We start from the raw sequence: 21,791 nt of genomic DNA on the forward strand, positions 1-21,791 counted from the left end.
AACAAGGTTTTGATTCCCGGGAATCCAGAATTGGGCAGAGTTCATTGTTGATCCCTGCTCACCACAAGGAACCAGAGCGCTGTGGTGAAAATCCCCCATGGGGAAGGGCACAGCAGGCAGGCCGCAGCCTGAGCTGTCCCTGCTGGTGGCACAGGCCATCCCTGAGGTGTCCCTGTCCCCACAGGCCAGCCCTGAGGTGTCTGAGGTGTCCTTGTTCCCACAGGCCATCCCTGAGGTGTCTGAGGTGTCTCTGTCCCCACAGGCCGCAGCTGAGCTGTCCCTGCTGATGGCACAGGCCATCCCTGAGGGGTCTGAGATGTCCTTGTCCCCATAGACCGCAGCCTGAGGTGTCCTTGTCCCCACAGGCCATCCCTGAGGGGTCTGAGGTGTCCCTGTCCCCACAGGCCATCCCTGAGCTGTCCCTGCTGGTGGAACAGGCCATCCCTGAGGTGTCCCTGTCCCCACAGGCCATCCCTGAGGTGTCTGAGGTGTCCCTGTCCCCACAGGCCATCCCTGAGGTGTCCCTGTCCCCACAGGCCACAGCCTGAGCTGTCCCTGCTGCTGGCACAGGCCATCCCTGAGGTGTCTGAGGTGTCCCTGTCCCCACAGGCCATCCCTGAGGTGTCCCTGTCCCCACAGGCCGCAGCCTACGCCTCAGAGGACGGCGTGCTGACCGAGGCCATGATGGACACGCGCGTGGCCGACGCCGTGCGGCAGCACCGGCAGAAGATGGAGTGGCTGCAGACAGAAGGTGCAGAAGCAAACAGAGAGACTGCCAGGAACCCCCTGCTGCCCTTCCACCAGGGGACACCGGTGTGAGGAGCCTGCAGGATTCACCTGAGCACAGAGAAAAAGGCAAAGGTTTGGTGGGGCGGCCGTGGAGAGCAGCCCGTGGTGCCAGGGAGGGGCTGCCCTGGGTCTCCAGTGCAAGAGCAGAAAAGCAAAATGGGTTCAAAAGGAAGAAATAACTAGATTTATTAAAGGAACCCTTGGTGAAACACCACTGGCTGTGTTGGTGTGTGTGGCCTGACCCCAAATCCTTCTGAGGTGTTTCTGCACCTGTGGGAACCCGGGGATTGTCCAAGCCTGACATTTGCATCCCATACATTTAACTTTGTAGGATTTGTTCTCCAGCAGAGCCATTTCTCACCCTTTTATCCCCAAATCCTTCTGAGGTGTTTCTGCACTGTCCCAGCACCTGTGGGATTGTCCAAGCCTGACATTTGCATCCCATACATTTAAATCTGTAGGGTTTGTGTTCCAGCAGAGCCATTTCTCACCCTTTTATCCCCAAATCCTGCCCATGACACAGCTCCTTCCTCACTTGAGTTACCCTTCAAGATTAAATTTTTCTTAGAAATGTGGATCTGGGGGGATTCACTATTTAACACAAGTGATCTGAGAGCAGCCCCACATATTTTTTCCCCTAAGTAAATCACTTTTCTCCATGAAGAGCTGAGTTTGGGGCACACAGATGCAGCATGGCCTGAAGAGTGACATGAGTGGGGCTTGTTTGCTCCCACTGCTCTTGCCACACAAAATTTCTGCTGCATTTCTGCACCAGCTGGGAGAACGTGCCATTGTCAGGGCCTGAACACGAGCCTGCCTTGATGAGATGACATTTGTTCTTCTGTGCATATGAGAGAGACAGGTTAGAAAACCTCCTGATTTTTTTTTTTCTCTGTGTTTGAACTGGATCTGAACTCTGTGCTCTGCTCTGAGGCCTCTTGTGTAGCTACACAGCCCCAGCACGGTGGCCTGACCTAAATCTGTGCCCTTGCTGAGCTCTGCTCACACAGGAGCTGCCACCAGCCCCACTTTGGCCGTGCTGAGCTGTTCCTGGCCCTTCTCCTGAAATTCCTCTGATTTTCCTGCTTTTCCTGCCCTTCCAGGCATTGGGCTTGAGAGGCTCAGGCACCCAGAACTGAACAGTATTGAAATATTTTCCTTTAAAATCAGGGGGTTTATCCTTTAAAATCAGTGAAATATTTCCCTTTAAAATCAGGGGGTTTATCCTTTAAAATCAGTGAAATATTTCCCTTTAAAATCAGGGGTTTTATCCTTTAAAATCAGTGAAATATTTTCCTTTAAAATCAGGGGCTTTTTTTCCTTTAAAATCAGTGAAATATTTCCCTTTAAAATCAGGGGTTTCTTTCCTTTAAAATCAGTGTAATATTTCCCTTTAAAATCAGGGGTTTTTTCCTTTAAAATCAGTGAAATATTTTCCTTTAAAATCAGGGGTTTTTTTCCTTTAAAATCAGTGGAATATTTTCCTTTAAAATCAGGGGCTTTTTTTCCTTTAAAAAGGAAATATTTTCCTTTTCAGTGAAATATTTTCCTTTAAAATCAGGGGTTTCCTTCCTTTAAAATCAGTGAAATATTTCCCTTTAAAATCAGGGTTTCTTTCCTTTAAAATCAGTGAAATATTTCCCTTTAAAATCAGGGGTTTTATCCTTTAAAATCAGTGAAAATATTTTCCTTTAAAATCAGGGTTTTTTTTTTCCTTTAAAATCAGTGAAATATTTTCCTTTAAAATCAGGGGGTTTTTTCCCTTTAAAATCAGTGGAATATTTTCCTTTAAAATCAGGGGTTTTATCCTTTAAAATCAGTGGAATATTTTCCTTTAAAACCAGTTTTGGATCTCAGAGCTTCCCTGTTCTCCCAGCCACCAGGAGCCAAAAATCTGTCCCAAAACCTTGGGGAATCTCCCATCCCTTCCTCAGGGCTCTCCCCACACCTTCCCAGCCTTTTTGCATCTCCTCCCTGCCCAAAAATTGGGGAATTGCTGCTCCCAGAGGGAATTACTGACTTCAAAGGGTTGGGGAAATAAAAACCACTCAGATGCAAAACATGCAAAAAACTATTTTACTGACAAACAGCAAAGGATGGGCTTGGTTCCAGGAGCTGAACTGGTTCTCTATGGTACAAACATCTTGGAAGGGAAGGAATGGCTGAAATACACTCACTTGTTGACCCAAAATAAATCACAGTGTGCTTTTTTTCTATTGCCTCCCCCAGCCCAAGCTCTCTGCACCTTCAGCTGCTCCTCCAGCACAGCCCTGGCTGAAATCTGCCTGTGCAAGTTGTATTTCAATAAAAATAAAAATAAAAATTGGCCATTATTGCTTTTCAACCACAGTAGGGATGGTTCTGTGATGGAGCCAGAGCAGAGCTGGGTCTGTGGTGCAGTCTGGGCTGTGCCTCTCCCTGCCTGGTGCATGCAGGAAAAAGGAAAAAAGGGAAAATAAGGATGGAGATGGGGGCAGGCAGCACTGCAGGCTCGGTGCTGCTGCTCCAGGGGGGGAAATCCTCCCAGGGAGAGCCAGGAGGGGCTGGGAGCCCCCGGGAACAGGAATGGGGGAGCCACAGCGGGGACAGGGCCATGCAGGGCACGGAGGGACACACAGACAGAGCTCAGGACACACGGACACACAGCAGGGCCCGCAGCCCAGCGGGGGCGGGCAGCTCCTGCTGCCGCTGCCACATCTGCCCTCTGCTCCTCTTCCTCTCCTTTACTTCATCTCCTCTTTTTCCTCTCCTCCTCTCCTCTGCCTCCTCTCCTCCTCTTCCTCTTCCTCTCCTCTGCTTCCTCTCCTCTCCTTCCTCACCTTCCTCTCCTCTCCATCCCTTTCCTCTTCTTCCTCTCCTTTACTTCATCTCCTCTTCTTCCTCTCCTCTCCTTCCTCTCGGCTTCCTGTCCTTTGCTTCTTCTCCTCTCCTTCCTCTCCTCTTCCTCTCCTCTGCTTCCTCTCATTTACTTCATCTTCTCTTCTTCCTCACTTCTTCCTCTCCTCTCCTTCCTCTCCTCTCCTTCCCTTTCCTCTTCTTCCTCTCCTTTTACTTCATCTCCTCTCCTTCCTCTCCTCCTCTTCCTCTCCTTTACTTCATCTCCTCTTCTTTCTCTCTTCTTCCTCTCCTCTACTTCCCTCTCTGCTTCCTCGCCTTCCTCTCCTCTTCTTCCCTCTCCTCTTCTTCCTCTCCTTTAATTCCTCTCCTTCCTCTCCTCTGCTTCCTTCTCCTTCCTCCTCTTCTCCTTTGCTTCCCTCTCTGCTTCCTCTCCTGTCCTTCTTCTCTCCTTCCTCTCCTTCCTCTCCTCCGCCCTCTCATCTTCTTCCTTTCCTTTACTTCATCTCTGCTTCCTCTCCTCTTCTTCCTCTTCCTCTCTTCCCTTCTCTGCACCCTTCTCCTCTTCTTCCTCTCATCTTCCTCTCCTCCCTCTCCTCTTCTTCTCCTCTGCTTCCCTCTGTTTCCCTCTCTGCTTCTCTCTCCTCTTCTTCCTCACCTTTGCTTCCTCTCCTCTTCCTCCCCTCTCCTTCCTGTCCTTTTCTTCTTCTCCTCTGCTTCCCTTTCCTCTTCTTCCTCTCCTCTTCTTCCTCTCCTCTCCTCTCCTTCCCTCTCGCCATATTTTTTTCAAAATCTCTTTTTATACAACAGGAACATTTTTATTATGTAGAAAATTCCCTCCCCCCTCTTTCCAGATCCTCAAATTTTTATGGAATTTTGCCACAGATCAGCCAGACCAACCCTAACAGTGTAAGCCATCACTTCACCCTTTCCAGCTGCCTAATTTTTAATATTTCTGCTTAAATTTTAATATTTCTGCTTAATTTTTAATATTTCAACCAAGCTCAGCTTCTAGAGCCAGGCTTTACATTCAGTCTGAGTTTAATCAGTGGAAAATTTGATTTAAAGTGCTTTTTTCTCCCCTTTTTTTACATAACCAGTCCCAAGGGCTCAATATTTTGTCTTTATCCCAAGGGAATTTTCTCTCCCCTCCAAAATGCTGTCCCCACTTGGTGATAACTGCTCAAGGAAAAGTCCTTAGATCCTAAGGAATGTTGGACATGACAGCCAGGCATGACAGACAGACAGACAGACAGACAGACACAAATATGGACCAGGCAATTATTGAGGTCCAGAAAAAACCTGGGGCTCCAAGACGAGAGGCACTAGGGAATAGCAAAAGTGGGGATGGCAGAAAAAATGGGAATATTTGGGCTTGTAATTAACAGAAACGGGCATAGGAAATTTAAAAATGACCCCAAAACACAGAGAGTGGAGCAGGGAGGAAGAGCAGGAGTTGGGGTGTCCCTTTTGCTGCCACTGAAAATGTCATGGAATCCATGGGAAAACAAAGATTTTTCTGAGAGTTTCATGGAATCCGTGGGGAAAAAAAATGAGATTTTTCTCATCATTTCTCCTTTAGGTTTGGGTTTTCCCCCTTTTTCTGCACCACCCCACTGGATACAAAAAGATGAAATAGGGGGAAATATTATTGAGGGAAATATTGAGGGTTTTCAGATCCTGGGGATGGAATTCCCTCTTTTATCCCTGCTCACAAATCCCAGGATAAAACACCCCAAAACCCCCCAGCTCCTGCTGACCCTACAGGAGGTTTTGGGGTGCCCCCAGAGCCCTGACCCCAAAAGATCACACCTCAAAACCCAGCCAGGAGCAGCACCACGAAACCTCTTTGGAGCTTCCTCACATTTGGGGACATTTGGGGAGGAGTTTGGTCTGGGTGTTTCTGGATTTGGGGTTTTGGTCTGGGTGTTTGTGGGTTTGGGGTTTTGGTGTTTGTGGGTTTGGGGTTTTGGTCTGGGTGTCCCCAAAGCCCAGCCCCACAAGAAGGGGGGGTGCAGCAAGAGTGGGGCTGCTCAGGGACCACTCCTGCTGCTTTTTTGGGGTTTTGGGGTGTTTGAATCAGATTTTTGGGGTGTTTGAACCAGGCTGACCCTGCTCAGGACCCCCTCTGTGCTGCCCTCTGGGGTTTTTGGGGTTTTGAGGTTTTTGGGGTTTTGAGGTTTTTGGGGTGTTTTAACCAGGCTCAGCCTGCCCAGGGCTCCCTCTGTGCTGAGTTTTTGGGGTTTTGGGGTGTTTTAATCAGATTTTTGGGGTATTTTAACCAGGCTCACCTTACAAGAGGCTGCTCGGGAACCCCTCTTGCTGGTCTCTGGGGTTTTGGGCTTTTGGGGTGTTTTATCCAGACTCACCCCGTTCACCACCAAAGGTGCCACCACCAAAGGTGCCACCACCAAAGGTGCCACCAAAGGTGCCACCCCTGTCCCCTGGCTCTGGGGGTGCTCGAGGCGGGTTCAGAGGGCAGCAATGCAAACACAAACCCTGACCCATCCCCAGCCCCACAGCAACCCCAGAACATGAACCAAAACAATAAAAACCCCAAAAGCCCCAAAGAGGGGACGCTGTGCCTTCCCCCATCCAAACCCCCAAAAACCCCCAAAACAGGACACTGTGAAACCTGTGAACCAAAGCAAAATAAAACCCCCCAAAAACCCCAAAAAGGGGACGCTGTGCCTTCCCCCATCCAAACCTGTGACCAGCCAGGCCCGTTGTGGCCACGGGAGGCTCAGAGCAGCCAAAGGAACAAAGAAACGTGGTGGGGCTGCAGCTCCTGGAGGAGACGCTTTGCATCTTCTTGCTGCCGTCCCACCTCCATCCCCTCGGCCACCATTGCCAGCAGGATGTGCAGGACAGCCAGGACAATGAGATGAGGGTTGAAATTATAATGCAAATCTCTTTTTTTTTTGTTCTTGTCTGCTTTTTTTTTTTTTTTTTTTACATATTTACACCAGTCTGACAATAAAACGTGGACCACAGTGCAAAGCCCGGGCTGCAGAGCGCCCAGCGCCGGCTCTGGTTGTGCATGGTGGCGCGTCCACCCGGGAACATCCCGGCAAAATCGCGGCAAAATCGCGGCAAAATCGCGGCAAAATCGCGGCAATCCGAGTGCCCGGCCGGCCCGGGGGCGCTGCAGGGGCCGTCCCGTGAGGAAGAGGAGTCCCTGGAGTGCGGTTCCCTCACAGGTGCCGCGGGCTGGGGTGCCCGTTGTGGTAGAGCTTCTGTTTGATGTGCACCATGTTCCCCGTGGGCTCCTCGTACTGCCGCGGGTGGCGCTTGCGCAGCTCCTTCAGCTTACACAGCCTGGGCAGCCACCACCAGGGCGTGTCTGCAACGAGGGACAGCGGGGTCAGGGTCTGTCGCCCACCAGGGCTGTGGGTGTCCCCAAAGCTCTGTGTCCCCAGCACAGCTCACTGTCCCCAAAGCTCTGTGTGTGTCCCCAAAGCTCTGTGTGACCCCAGCAGAGCTCCTTGTCTGCAATGAGGGGACAGCAAGGTCAGGAACTGTCACCCACCAGGGCTATGGGTGTCCCCAAAGCTCTGTGTCCCCCCAGGGCTCTGAGTGTGTCCCCAAAGCTCTGTGTCCCCAAAGCTCTGTGTGTGTCCCCAAAGCTCTGTGTCCCCCAAAGCTCGGTGTCCCCAAAACTCTGTGTCCCCCCAGGGCTGTGTCCCCAAAGCTCTTTGTCCCCCAAAGCTCTGTGTGTGTCCCCAAAGCTCTGTGTCCCCAGCAGAGCTCCTTGTCTGCAATGAGGGGGGACAGCAGGGTCAGCAACTGTCACCCACCAGGGCTATGGGTGTCCCCAAAGCTCTGAGTGTGTCCCCAAAGCTCTGTGTGACCCCAGGGCTGTGTCCCCAAAGCTCTGTGTCCCCAGTGTCTGCAACGAGGGACAGCGGGGTCAGCAACTGTCACCAGGGCTATGGGTGTCCCCAAAGCTCTGTGTGTGTCCCCAAAGCTCTGTGTCCTCAAAGCTCTGTGTCCCCAGGGCTCTGTGTGTGTCCCCAAAGCTCTGTGTCCCCAAAGCTCTGTGTCCCCCAAAAGCTCTGTGTCCCCAAAGCTCTGTGTCCCTTCAGGGCTGTGTCCCCAAAGCTCTGTGTCCGTCCCCAAAGCTCTGTGTCCCCAAAGCTCTTTGTCCCCAAAGCTCTGTGTCCCCAAAGCTCTGTGTCCCCCACAGAGCTCCCTGTTTACAAGGCAGGGGACACCAGGATCAGGCTCTGTCACTCCCCAGGGCTGTGTCCCCAGCAAAGCTCCTTGTCCCCAGGATTCTGTGTCCCCAGGGCTCTCTGTGTGTGCTATAAATTCATAATTTATAGTCATTTATATTTTATATACTATTTTATATTAATAATTCCTAATATTTAATATTTATAGTAAATATAGTAATTAATACTAGTTTCAAATACTAAATCATGACTAAATATAAAATATGAAATTCCTTACTAAAAATAAAAAATACTAAGTACTTACTAAATATAAAATACTAAATTAATTGCTAAAAATTTTAAAAATATTAAATCATTACTAAAAACAAAATATGAAATTACTTACTAAAAATAAATACTAAATTTGTTACTAAAAATAGAATATGAAATTAGCTGCTACAAATAAAAAATACTAAATCATTACTAAAAATATGCTACTAAATTACTAAAAATAAACTACTAAATAAACTACTAAATAATTACTAAAAATAAAACCACATGAATTAATTACTAAAAATAAATTACTACATTAATTACTAAAAATAAATACGAAATGAATTACTAAAAATTAAAACTACCAAATAATTACTAAAAATAAACCATTAAATGAATTACTAAAAATAAAAATTCCCTTCAGTAGGGGCAGGTGAGCTCGTGGCAGCCCTGCTCTGATCTCTGATGAAATTCAGGAGTCCCAGCCCCAGAATTGCCCTCAAAGGCTGAAACCTCCCAGGAAATTCAGAATCCCAGCTCAGAAACTGCTCCTGGAGCCTGCTGGGCTTTGGGAAGATTAATGGGAAATTAATTTCATTTTTATCTGAGTTTTTAGAAAGAGACTCCACGTTTCTAATTAGAATTTCTTATGGGCCTGCAGATAAATCTTCCTGCTGCTCCTTCCCTGAGCTGGGCGCAGCAGCACCATCAGTCAGGGGCTGGAAAAATGAGATTTTGGGGCACTTTTGGAGGGAATTTCCAGTCATTCCCTCATTTTCCTGTTATTTTCTCTCCTCCAAATACAGAAACCCAGGGGCTGAGGGGGAATGGGGCAGAGGAGGCTCTGAGGGGTTAATTCAGGATTTTACTGCTCCAAACCAAACTGTGCCCAAGGGTTTTGGTTTTGGTGGCACAAGTGAATAAAAACCTCTCCACATCTGGCCAGGGGTGAGGAGTGGGAAGGGATGGAAATGGGAATAATGGAAATAATGGAAATAATAATGGAAATAATGGAAATAATGGAAATAATGGAAATGGGAATGGAAATAATGGAAATGGAAATGGGAATAGTGGAGGAGGAAAAGAGAAAGAAGAGGATGAAGAGAAGGAGGAGGAGGAGGAGGAAGAGGAGAAGATGAGGAAGAGGAGAAGGTGAGGAGGAGGAAGAGGAAGAGGAAAAGATGAGGAGGAACTTGAGGAAGGAGAGAAGAAAGAGGAGACGATGAGGAAGATGAGAAGATTATGAGGAAGATGGGGAGGATGAGGAAGGGGAGAAGATGAGGAGGGGAAGATGATGAGGAGGAAGATGACGAAGATGAGGAGAAAGATGATGAAGCTGATGAAGATGAGAGGATGAGGAAGATTGTGAAGATGATGAGTAAGAGAAGATGATGAAGATGTGAAGATGAGGAAGATGAGAAGATGATGATGAGGAGGATGATGATGATGAAGATGAGAAGATGATGAGGAAGATGAGGAGGAAGAGAAGAAGAGGAGGAGAAGAGGAGGAGGAAGATGAGAGGAGGATGAAGATGAGAAGATGATGAAGAAGATGAGGACAAGGAGAAGATGATGAGGAAGAGGAAGATGATGAAAATGAGAACAAGGAGGAAGATTATGAAGATGAAGATGATGAAGATAATGAAGATGAGAAGATGGTGAAGAAGACGAGGATGAGGAGGAGAAGATGAGGAGGAGGATGAGGAAGATGATGAAGATTAAGATTATGAAGATGAGAAGATGGTGAAGAAGACAAAGATGAGGAGGAGGAAGATGATGAAGATGAGGACAACGAGGAGGACAGGGGGACGAAGATGAGAAGATGACAAAGATGAGGACGATGAGGAAGAGGAGAAGATGAGGATGGGGAGGAAGATGAAGATGGTGAAGATGAGGAGAAGATGAGTAGGATAAGGAGGAGGATAATGAAGATGATGAGGATGAGAAGATGACGAAGATGAGGACGATGAGGAAGAGGAGAAGATGAGGATGAGGAGAAAGATGATGAAGATTATGAAGATAATGAAGATGAGAAGATGGTGAAGAAGACAAAGATGAGGAGGAGGAAGATGATGAAGATGAGGACAACGAGGAGGACAGGGGGAGGAAGATGAGAAGATGAGAAGATGAGGAAGAGGAGAAGATGAGGACGATGAGGAAGAGGAGAAGATGAGGATGAGGAGGACGATGAAGGTGATGAAGATGAGAAGATGAGAAGATGAGGACGATGAGGACGATGAGGACGAGGAGAAGATGAAGATGATGAGGATGAGAAGATGACGAAGATGAGGACGATGAGGACGAGGAGAAGATGAGGAAGATGAGGACGATGAGGACAATGAGGAAGATGAGAAGATGAGGACCATGAGGACGAGGAGAAGATGAGGAAGATGAGGACGATGAAGGTGACGCACCGTATCGGCGGCTGGCGCGCCAGGCGCGCACGGCGTAGTGCAGGACGCCGTCCATCCACACCAGGAACCAGCTGATGCAGAAGCCCAGCAGCAGCCCCAGCATGAGGTCGATCTCCTGCTTGGTCACATTGTCGGTCACAAAGTAATTCTCCGACGAGTCCACCACCGACTGGTCCCCGTCGTACGGGATCACGTAGTGCACGTGGTGCCTGCCGGGAACGGGGCAAAAACCCCAAAAATCAGTGAAAACTCTTCTGCTGGTTTTTATCCCACCATCCCCAGCAGTACAATTGCTGCCCTGGCTCTCTGTGCCAGCAGAGAAAAGCATAAAAAAGGAGGGAAAGCACAATGTATGGGATGATGTAGTGCACATGGTGCCTGCCAGAAATGGGGCAGAAAGGGGAAAAAATCAGTGGAAATTCTTATTTTGGTTCTTCTCCCTGTTATTCCCACCATCCCCAGCAGCAGAAGGGCTGCCCTGGCTTTCTGTGCTGCTGGCAGCAGAGAGGAAATCATGAAAAGGAGGGAAAGCACAAAAATCCCTTAGCCTAGGCCTTTTCTCTTTATTGACTATACTGGCATTACTATTGTTATTATTAATACATTTCAAATTAAATAAAGGTAAACAAACAATACCATAAAACAAAAATAATAAATAAAAACAAAAACCCAGAAAAACCAAATAAAAACCCCAAAACTGTCCCTGCCCAGGTGGGCACTGGAGCTGCTGTTTCTGCCCAGGTGGGCACAGGTGGCACTGCCCCTGCCCAGCAGTGACCACACACCATCCAGGTGATGTCCAGCACAGCCCTGGCACCCCCAGTGCCCCCAGTTCGGGCAGTGCCAGCCATGCCCAGTGTCCCCATGGCCATCCCCGTGTCCCTGTCCCTGTCACACCCAACAGTCCCCGACGCCTCTGAATATTCACGAGGCTCAGGTTGCTCCGTAATCACGCCTGAGAAACGTCCAAATATTGACACAAACAAAGCTGCGCTCCAAGAACCTTCCCAGAACAGCCCCGATCCCCGCCGTGCCCCTGGCACGGGGCTGGCACCGGCCCCAGGGTGGCACCGGCCCCCGTTGTCACCGGGAAAGGGCAGGGACAGGGGTGGCAGCTCTGGTGGCCGCTCTGCTCCCGGTGCTGCCCAGCTGGGAACTGGGACTGTGCCTCCTCGGGCACTGGGAAATGCGGGCAGGGGAGAGAGGGGACCCCAAAAGGAATGGGAGGGGTGCCATGGGCACAGGCAGGCACTTCCCGTGTGCCACTGTCCCCAAACCCCTGCACACACATGTCCCATGTCCCCAAACCCCTGCACACGTCCCATGTCCCCAAACCCCTGCACATGTCCCACTGTCCCCAAACCCCTGCACACACATGTCCCATGTCCCATGTCCCCTAACCCCTGCACACACGTTCTATGTCCCCAAATACCTGCACACACACGTCCTATTGTCCCCAAATACCTGCACACACCTGTCCCATGTCCCCAAACCCCTACACACACACGTCCCATATCCCCAAATCCCTGCACACATGTCCCATGTCCCCAAACCCCTGCACACACATGTCCCACATCCCCAAATCCCTGCACACACATCCCACTGTCCCCAAACCCCTGCACACACACGTCCCATGTCCCCAAACCCCTGCACACACATGTCCCATATCCCCAAACCCCTGCACACACGTCCCATATCCCCAAACACCTGCACACACATGTCCCATGTCCCACTGTCCCCAAACCCCTGCACACACATGTCCCATGTCCCCAAATCCCTGCACACACATGTCCCATGTCCCCAAACCCCTACACACACACGTCCCATATCCCCAAATCCCTGCACACATGTCCCATGTCCCCAAATCCCTGCACACACATGTCCCACTGTCCCCAAACCCCTGCACACACATGTCCCATGTCCCCAAATCCCTGCACACACATGTCCCACTGTCCCCAAATCCCCGTGACAGAGGTGCCACTCGTGCCCCGGGCTGTGCCTGTGATTATTTACAAGAGAAGGAAGAACCAAACAATTCCTGAGGGCAAATCCTGGGCAGCTCCAGCTGCTGCCAGGTCACCCTGTGCCACCTCCTGTCCTCAGCTGTGCCCGCCCTCAGGGGACCCAAGGAGCTGTGCCCGCCTTTAGGGTACCCCAAAACACCCCGAGCTGTGCCCATGTTTAAATATTCCAAAATTCCCTGACCTGTGCCCACCCTGACTGTGCTGGAACTTCCACTGGGGGCAGAAATTGAGGGGCAGAAATTGAAGGACAGAAATTGGGGGGCAGAAATTGGGGGACAGAAATCCCAGGGACAGAAATTGAGGGATAGAAATGACAGGGACAGAAACTAAGGGACAGAAATTCCAGAGAACAGAAATTGAGGGACAGAAATGACAGGGACAGAAACTAAGGGACAGAAATTCCAGAGAACAGAAATTGAGGGACAGAAATCCCAGCCCCGGCGGGGCTGGCTCTGCTGTCCGGCTAGGGTGACAGACAGACAGACACACAGACAGACAGACAGACAGACAGACGGTCCGTGTGTCCGCCCGGTGTCCCCAGGCCCGGCTGTGCCACACGGGAGGCTCGGGCTCTGTCCCCAGCGCTATTGTCCCCTGCGGTGACCTTGGGTGAGCGCCACCAGCGCTGCTGCTGCTGCTGCTGCAGCCACAGCACGGAGAGACAGCGGGGCTGGGACACGGGGACAGCGACGGGGACAGCGATGGGGACAAGGACAGGGATGGGGACAGCGATGGGGACAGCGATGGGGATGGGGACAAGGACAGGGATGGGGACAGCGATGGGGACAGCGATGGGGATGGGGATGGGGACAGGGATGGGGACAAGGACAGGGATGGGGACAGCGATGGGGACAGTGATGAGGATGGGGACAGTGATGGGGACAGGGACAAGGATGGGGACAGGGACAAGGAGAGAGACAGGAATGGGAACAGGGACAGGGAACAGGGATGGGGACAGCAATGGGGGACAGGGATGGGGGACAAGGATCAGGATGAGGACAGGGACAGCAACAAGAATGGGGGACACGGATGGGGACAGAGACAGGGAGGGGGACAGGGACGGGGATGAGGATGATGACAGTGATGGGGACAGCAACGGGGACATGGATGGGGATGGGGGACAGGGACAAGGATGGGGACAGGGATAGGGACAGAGACAGCCATGGGGGGGACAGGGATAGGGATGGGGACAGCGACACGGATGGGAACAGAGACAGGGGCGGGGACAGGGACAGCGACAAGGATGGGGGACAGGGACAGGGATGGGGGCACCGACAGGCACAGTGACAGCGACAGGGACAGTGACGGGGAGGCGCCGATGCTCGGGCTCAGCCCCGCTCCCCCGGCAGGTGACAGTGACAGTGACAGTGACATCACGGCGCAGCTCCCGCCGCCGCAGCTGCCACATCCCGGCCCTTCCCGGGTTTGGGGCTGATCCGAGCCGGGCTGGGGGGACAGAGCCACCCGAGCCTCCCTGCCCGAGCCCGGGGCCGCTCCGAGCCGGTCCCAGCACGGGCACGGGGCCCGGAACGGGGCTGGGAGCCTGGCACAGGGGTTGGAGCCTGGCACGGGGGTTGGAGCCTGGCACAGGGGTTGGAGCCTGGCACAGGGTTGGCACAGCCTGAGGTTTGGAGAGCATGGCACAGGGTTGGCACAAACTGGCACAGGGATTTTGGAAAGGCTGGCACAGGTATTTGGGAGAGCCTGGAGCCTCCACACGCTGGCACGGACAGTGCCAAGGTGCCCCAGGGATCAGCTCCAGCAGCCACATCCCTGCAGGGAGCGTGGCTGTCACCCCTGGATGCCACCCATCCCTGTCACCCCTGATTGTCACCTGTGGCTGTCACCTGTGGTTGTCACCCCTGATTGTCACCCCTTCCTGAGCCAGGTGTGCCCCAGGAGCTGTCCCTGTCACCCCCAGCCGTGTCCAGGTGCCACCCCTGGCTCTGTGCTGTCCCCCCAGCCCAGCCCAGCTCCCCTTCCCCAGCCCTGGGGGCTCCCCCATGCCCTGGGGCCGCTGCCAGCTCTGCTCCTCCTTTTTCTGCTGCTCTGGGGAGGGAAAACCCAGCCCGGACTGGTGGTGATGCCTCACCTGCTCAGGGGACACCTCACCTGCTAAGGGGACACATTTGTCACCTCTCAGAGCTCGGGAGAACTCCCAGCTCGGCCACCAGAGCAGGGACCAGAGCTTGTCCAGCCCAGGCTCACTCAGGCTGCAAACAGAGGCTCAAACCACCCCAAAAAACTGCAAATAGAGTTTCAAACCACCCCAAAAATCCACGAATTTGGGCCCCAGGGCAGCCCGGGCAGCTGCAGGCAGCCCCAGCTTCCCCAGGTCAGCTCTGCTCAAAGATACAAAAAAAAAATCACCAAAATCCTGCAAAGAACAAAACAAAATGCAAATCACCACCCATAATCTTTGGGTGGCCACCAGCTGCAAATGGGATCTTAAATAAAGTTGTGTCATCCTGTTGTAGTTTTGTTAATATTCATGGAGTAAGTTTAGGGTTAGGGTTATCATTTCAGGGTTAGCATTTATATTGATGATTTAAAATCCCAGAGCTGTGTTAACCTCCCCATCCAACACACATGGCAAAGCACAGGTGCCACAGTGCCACCAGGATATTTTCTGAACAATCCCTTTTGCCAGGATATTTTTCTCCTGAGGAGCTGAGAAGCCTCAGAGGACAAGAAAAACAATAATTACCTGCTGCTGTAGGATGCAACAGGCGCAGCTTTGATTGGTCTCATGTGGTTGTTTCTAATTAATGGCCAATCACAGTCAGCTGTATCAGACTCTGGTCAGTCACAAGATTTTATTATCATTCCTTTCAAGCCTTCTGATGAAATCCTTTCTTCTATTCTTTTAGTATAGTTCTAACAGATCATTTTATTTTAATATAATATATATCATAAATATAATATATAATATTATATTTATTATATATATTATATTAAAAGAAAATTATTTGTTATTTTATATCTTTATATTTTTGTATATTTATATTAAATATAGAAATATTTAATATATGGATATATAATATATGCTTAAATATAAATATATAAAATAATAAATCAGGCTTCTGAAGCATGGAGTCAGATCCTCGTCTCTCCCCTCATCCTGGGACCCCTGAGAACACCAACACAGCACAGCTCCCTCCTCACACCTGGACCTCAAAAACACCTCCTAAAAATCCCTCCTGGCATGAACTGAGAGCAAACTTTAAGCCCCTTAAAAACACTGCAAAAATAATGTTCAGCACCCCTTGTGCCCATCCTGGCACCTAACGCTTAAAAACACTGCAAAAATAAATAAAATAAATCACGTACAGCCCTTCCTGTGCCCATCCTGCTGGGCCAGGGATGCCCCTGGGTGAGCCCAGAGCCCCCAGGCCGTGGGCACAGCCTGGGCACAGAACGCCAGGGACCAACAGCAAATCCTGGGCACAGGGACAGGGGAGTCACAAAGGGGAGCTGGGAGCTGGCAGGGCCATCCCAGTGCCAGGGGATGGGGATCCAGGCTGAGGATGGAGCCAGGGCAGCCTGGCAGGGCTCAGCTCCCTTTCCCAGCAGAGTTTCCCCAGCTGGGGATCCTCCCATACCCCTGGCACAGCTGGCACACAGCCCCAGCCCCTCCTGGGGGCACTGCCAGGGCCTGGGCTCACACCCAGCCTGGCTGCAGGACAGTTCCACCCTGGGGAAGGAGACAAGCAGGAGAGGAGGGCAGGGCAAACATCTCTGCCTGAGTTATTGGCTCTGCCTGGCACTGTGACCCAGCTGGGGCACAGGGAGATCATGAATTGCAGCAGCTCAGCCCAGCACATCCATCTCCATCCATCCACCCACCCCAACTCTGCCACATTTCCTGACGTTCCCCATCCCCTCCTGCCCCACACGGAGCTGCAGCTCCCTCGTCCTCCCTCCCCTCTGCTCTTTGGCAAATTCAGTTTTTTTCCTTCATCCAGCCCAGCCTGGGGAGCTGCTGCTGGCCCAGGGTTGGCTCAGGGCTCCTGGGCAGAGAGCAGAGGGCACAGCCTGGAAACCAGAGGGTTCTAAAGGCTGCCAGGGGGGCAGCAGGGCAGGAAAAAGAGTTGGCACAGCCCAGGGAGGGTTTGGGATCTCCTGGCAGGACAAAAGGGGCAGCAGGGCAGGAAAAATCTCCGGACAGGGTGGCAGAGCCCAGGGAGGGGTTGGGAACCTCCTGGTCCTGCAGGGCAGAGCAGGACAAGGCTCAGTACAGGGTGGCACAGCCCAGAGAGGATTTGGGATCTCCTGGTGCTGCCCAGGGGGGCAACAAGGCAGGAAAAAGCTCAGCACAAGGTGGCGGAGCCCAGGGAGGGGTTTGGGATCTCCAGGGCAGGAAAAAGAGGTGGCAAAGCCCAGAGGGAAGTTTGGGATCTCGTGGTGGTGCCAGGAGGGCAGCAGGGCAGGACAAAGATCAGGATGAGGTGACACAGCCCAGGAGGGGTTTGGGATCTCCTGGTGCTGCAGGGCAGAGCTCAGGATGAGGTGGCAAAGCCCAGAGGGAAGTTTGGGAGCTCCTGGTGCTGCAGGGCAGGACAAAGATCAGGATGAGGTGACACAGCCCAGGGAGGGTTTGGGATCTCCTGCTCAGGGAGGAGCAGCTCCCAGCCAGCTCTCAGAGCCTCCTGAGCTGCCCCTCCTGGCAGCTGCTCCCACACACCTGAGGCAAAGGATAAACTTTGCTTTTTGCCTCCTCTCCCACCCGGTCTCGGCAGTTTGGGAGGGTTTTTGTGCCCTCTCCAGGAAATGGGCCTGTGCTGGTTGTGGGCAGTGCCAGGGCCGGGTTATCTGCCCCCAGAGCAGCTCTGCAGGCACAGAGGGGGCTCAGAGGGTGACCCTGGCACCTCCCCAGCCCTGGGGACACCCAGGGAGCCCTGGCTCTGCCACCCCAAACATCCCAGCAGCTCCTTCCCACCAGCACTGAAACAAGCCAGGACCGGTAACAGGAAAACTGGCGGGAGAAGCAGAGGAAAACTCTCAAAACTAGGGAAAACATCAAGAAAAAACAAAAAAATACCAGCTCAGAAAAAGGAAATCCTTGCCAAAATCAAGGGGGAGACACTCTGGAAGTTTTTTGCCTTTGAAATTTGCCCTGAGAGGAGGAGCCCCAGGAGCTGAGGGCGCTGCCACAGGCTGGGCCTGCTCCTGGGCCTGAGCGGAGTCCAGAGCAACGTGAGGAACAATCCCACAGAACAGGACAAAATTCACCTCCCCATATTTATATTTTTATAATTCTGGGCCTAAACAGAGTCCAGAGCAGCATGAGGAACAATCCCACAGAGCAGGACAAAATTCAACTCCCCATATATATTTTTTTAATAATTCTGGGCCTAAACAGACTCCAGAGCAGCACCAGGAACAGTCCCACAGAGAAGGCCACAGTTCACCTCCCCATATTTATATTTTTATAATTCTGGGCCTGAACAGAGTCCAGAGCAGCATGAGGAGCTGTTCTACAGAACAGGGTGGAATTTCACATCCCCATTATAAATATTTATAATTCTGTTCAGCCCTAGGCCTCAACAGGGTCCAGAGCAGCACCAGGAACAGTCCCTCAGAGAAGGCCAAACTTCACCTCCCCATTATTTATATTTTATAATTCTGTTCAGCTCTGGGCCTGAGCAGAGTCCAGAGCAGCACGAGGAACAGTCCCACAGAAAAGGGCAAAATTCACCTCCCCAGTATTTATATTTTTAACATTCTGGGCCTGAACAGAGTCCAGGGCAGCATGAGGAGCAGTCCTACTGAGAAGGTCAAAATTCACCTCGCATATCTATTTTTTTATAATTCTGTTCATCCCTGGGCCTCAACAGACTCCAGAGCAGCGTGAGGAGCCGTCCCACAGAGCAGGGTGGAATTCACCTCCTCAGTATTTATATTTTATAATTCTGGGCCTGAGCAGAGTCCAGAGCAGTGTGAGGAGCAGTCCCACAGAGCAGAACAAAATTCAACTCCCCGTTATATATATATTTATAATTCTGTTCAGTCCTGGGCCTCAACAGACTCCAGAGCAGCAGCAGGAACTACAGGAACTACAACCAGTCCTACAGAGAAGGTCAAAATTCACCTCTCCGTATATATTATTTTTATCATTCTGGGCCTGAGCAGAGTCCAGAACAGCACCAGGAGCAGTTCCATAGAACAGGATGGAATTCACCTTCCCATATCTATTTTTTTATAATTCTGTTCATCCCTGGGCCTGAACAGACTCCAGAGCAGCGTGAGGAGCAGTCCCACAGAGCAGGGTGGAATTCACCTCCCTGGTATTTATATTGTATAATTCTGGGCCTGAGCAGAGTCCAGAGCAGCACCAGGAGCAGTCCCAGAGAGAAGGACAAAATTCACCTCCCCAGTATTTATATTTTTATAATTCAGTTCAGCGCTATAATTCTGGGCCTGAGCAGCCTCGGAGCAGGCAGATCCCAGTTCTCAGCTGAGCACTCCAGGGATGGATAAGGCCCCGAGATGCTCTTTGGGAGGATGAGGAAGGCGTTTGTCCAGACATGAAGTTGTGCACAGCACTCCTGAAGCACAGCCCGGCCTCCTCAGCGTGCTGTGTCCAGCAGGAAAAGCCACAGGGGATGAAAATCTGACCAAAGATTGATTGCAAAGCCACCAAGTGACTGTCCTAGGCGGCCACATCCCGGCCTGGACAGGGATCCTCTCATTTCTCCATTCCATTTCTGAGCCACAAAGCCAGCACCAACTGCAACACCCAGACCACAAAACAGGCTGGGGAACCACAAAAGCCACAATGACAAACGCTTAAATCGAAGTTTCTCACTCCCCCAGGGCTCCCAAATGCCTGTGCACAAAGGAAAACGCACTCAGAGCCCACGGAAAACTCTTCTTCCAGAAAATAAAAAACCAAAACAAATTTTGAAGACAACAACAAACAGCACCCCCTCCTTCACCCTGCTCATGCAGGAGCCGCTGGGGAAGGTGAGGCACGGCCAGGATGCAGAAATGGTGGCACAGCTGCCTCCGTGTCCCTGACACCTCGTCCCCAGGTGGGCAGGGCGGGCACGGGGGATGCTCTGCAGGCAGAACTCACCTTCCACAGTTGCAGTGACAAACTCGGTCCTCCCCTCGGAGGTGCGGTAGGATGTAATTGTGGAATCTGTCCAGCAAGGCGTTCATGTCCATCAAGCAAGCTATTGCCTGTAAGAGCCCACAAGCGAGGCACGGGGTCAGCGCCGGGCGCTGGGGTAAAACATCCACTCCAGTTCGATTGCCGGGCACCGAAGCAGCCATCGGGAGAAGATGCGCGTGTGGAGGGACACACGGACACACACGAAGGTGCTCGGGCTCGGGGACAGCGCGGGGGGAAGGTGGAGAGGAGGCGGGGGGGCGGCGGTGCTGATGGAGAGGAGGAGGAAGAGGTGGTGGTGGGGGGGGGGACACACCACGGATGGGGAGGGGAGATAAGCAAAAAATCTCTTACCATAACGATAGAGGCGCCCAGGATCATGAAAATCATGGTGTTTGCATTCATGGACATCAAGAGGGAACGGCCAGCGGTGGGGTCCGTGCGCCCGCAGCCCGCGGAGCGGCGGCCGCGCTATTCCGCAGCGCCGAGCGCGGGGCGCATCGCGCTCGCTGCCCGCACGCTGCGGTGCGGCGGGGGGCGGCGGGGCGGCGCGGAGCCCCCCGCGCACACCGCGCACCGAGCGCTCCCCCGTGCCGGGGACGCCGCGGGGCTCCCGCGCCCTGCCCGCCTTATGTTTTTATAATTCTGAAGGTGGATGTGATAGGTAAAAAAAAAAAAAAAAAAAAAAAAAAAAATTAAAAAATATTTTTTTAAAAAATTAAAAATAAAAAAAATAATAATAATAATTCCGGCCCCCGGCTCCCCCCGGCCGCGGTGGCGGCGGGTGCGCGGCTCCGGGAGCGGGCACACGCCGGTGCAAGCACAGCCTTCATGCAGCAACTGGGAAGCGAGGCAGCCAAAGCCGGGGTGGGGGGGAGAGGCTGGGGGAGGAGGAGGCAGGCTGCAAAAAAATCACCCACTCCGGGGGAGCCTCATCGCATCCTCCCCGCCGACCCTCCCCAAAATCATCCCCGCTGCCGAGCGCTGCTAAATAAAAATCGGCGATAAAAAATTAAAATAAAATAAAATACCCCAGCCCCCAAATCACCGCGCCCACCCTCACCACCTCACCCCCAAAAAATAACCAAAAAAAATTCAGCCCCACAAGCCCTCCCGGCTCGGGGCTGCGCTGTCCCCGCGGGCAGCCCCCGGGCCGGCCCCGCTCGGGGAGGGATGCGGGATGCAGGGAGGGATGCGGGATGCAGCGAGGGGGAAGATGCGCCCAAGGCAGCGCCGGCCGCCCCCTCCCCACCCCGGGCATTTACCTACGTGGGGAGGCGCTGCTCCGGGAGCGGCTCATGGCGAGCGGCGGCTCCAGCTCTGCGGGCCGGCCCTGCGGGGCTCCCCCCGCCCCGCAGCCGCACGCCGAGCCCCGGCAGCGGCGCTTGGCCGCGTTTCCAGAGCCACACGCCATCCTCACCCCGCCCTTCCTCCGCCCGGGGTCGGCCCCGGCCCCCTTTGCCCCTGCGGGACCCCTCCCCGGGCTCTCTCCGCCCGGGGGTCCGCGCTCGGAGCGGGGCGGGCCGGGGGTGCGAGCCCCGCGCTGCCCCCGGAGCCTCCTCCGCCCGCACCGAGCGCGGGCACCGAGTACAGATCGCGGGCACCGAGCGGGGGGCCCGGACACCGAGAAGGGGATCGGGGGCACCGAGCGGGGATCGGGGGCACAGAGCGCGGGCACCGAGCGGGGATCGGGGGCACCGAGCGGGGGGCCCGGACACCGAGCGGGGATCGGGGGCACAGAACGCGGGCACCGAGCGGGGATCGGGGGCACAGAGCGCGGGCACCGAGCGGGGGTTGCGGGCACCGAGCGGGGATCGCGGGCCACGAGCGAGGGTGGCGGGCACCGAACGAGGGTCGTGGACACCGAGAGGGGATCGGGGGCACCGAACGAGGGTCGTGGACATGGAGCGGGGGTCCCGGACACCGAGAGGAGATCACGGGCACGGAGCGGGGGTCGCGGGGGGATCGCTGGCACCGAGCGGGGGTCGCGGGGGTGTCACGGGCACCGAGCGGGGGTCGCGGCCCCGCGGGTTCAAGGGAGGCAGCGGAGCCGCCCGGAGCGGGGAGCAAATCCCAGCCCGGCTGGAAACGCTCCCTGGGAAAATCCTCCCGCTCTTATCCCCCCCGAAAGGCCGGGCTGGGGCGGAGGGACCCCGGCAGGGCTGGGACACCGAGGGCTTTGTCCCCT

General features: G+C 53.1%; 3 protein-coding genes across 7 annotated transcripts in view; 1 reads left to right on the forward strand and 2 right to left on the reverse strand.

Annotated features, from left to right (window-relative positions):
* The window catches only part of ATAD3A (ATPase family AAA domain containing 3A), a 43,747-nt gene extending 38,587 nt beyond the window's left edge, over positions 1-5,160 (forward strand). Inside the window, exon 16 of the mRNA XM_074558312.1 lies at positions 640-5,160. Coding sequence (XP_074414413.1) covers positions 640-819 — 180 coding nt within the window. The 3' untranslated portion in view covers positions 820-5,160. The remainder of the gene's footprint in view (positions 1-639) is intronic.
* AURKAIP1 (aurora kinase A interacting protein 1) overlaps positions 1-21,791 on the reverse strand; it is a 180,256-nt gene that overhangs the window by 119,507 nt on the left and 38,958 nt on the right. The window lies entirely within an intron of this gene.
* TMEM240 (transmembrane protein 240) lies at positions 2,852-21,010 on the reverse strand. 5 transcript variants are annotated; one of them, XM_074558315.1, is made up of 5 exons: positions 20,869-21,005; positions 19,958-20,248; positions 19,568-19,674; positions 10,466-10,674; positions 2,852-6,967 (listed from the first exon to the last, which is right to left on the reverse strand). In XM_074558315.1, the coding sequence occupies exons 2-5, from the start codon at positions 20,012-20,014 to the stop codon at positions 6,819-6,821; spliced, it is 522 nt and encodes a 173-aa protein (XP_074414416.1). In that variant the 5' UTR covers positions 20,015-20,248; positions 20,869-21,005; the 3' UTR covers positions 2,852-6,818. The 5 variants fall into 5 exon arrangements, 4 of the variants coding, with proteins under 4 accessions (XP_074414416.1, XP_074414417.1, XP_074414418.1 ...); XR_012583719.1 differs by lacking the exons at positions 19,958-20,248; positions 20,869-21,005 and having other exon boundaries at positions 2,852-3,907; positions 3,943-6,967; positions 19,568-19,848; XM_074558316.1 differs by lacking the exon at positions 19,958-20,248 and having other exon boundaries at positions 20,869-21,010.

Source organism: Zonotrichia albicollis, chromosome 25, assembly GCF_047830755.1.
Source record: "Zonotrichia albicollis isolate bZonAlb1 chromosome 25, bZonAlb1.hap1, whole genome shotgun sequence".
NCBI lineage: Eukaryota > Metazoa > Chordata > Aves > Passeriformes > Passerellidae > Zonotrichia > Zonotrichia albicollis.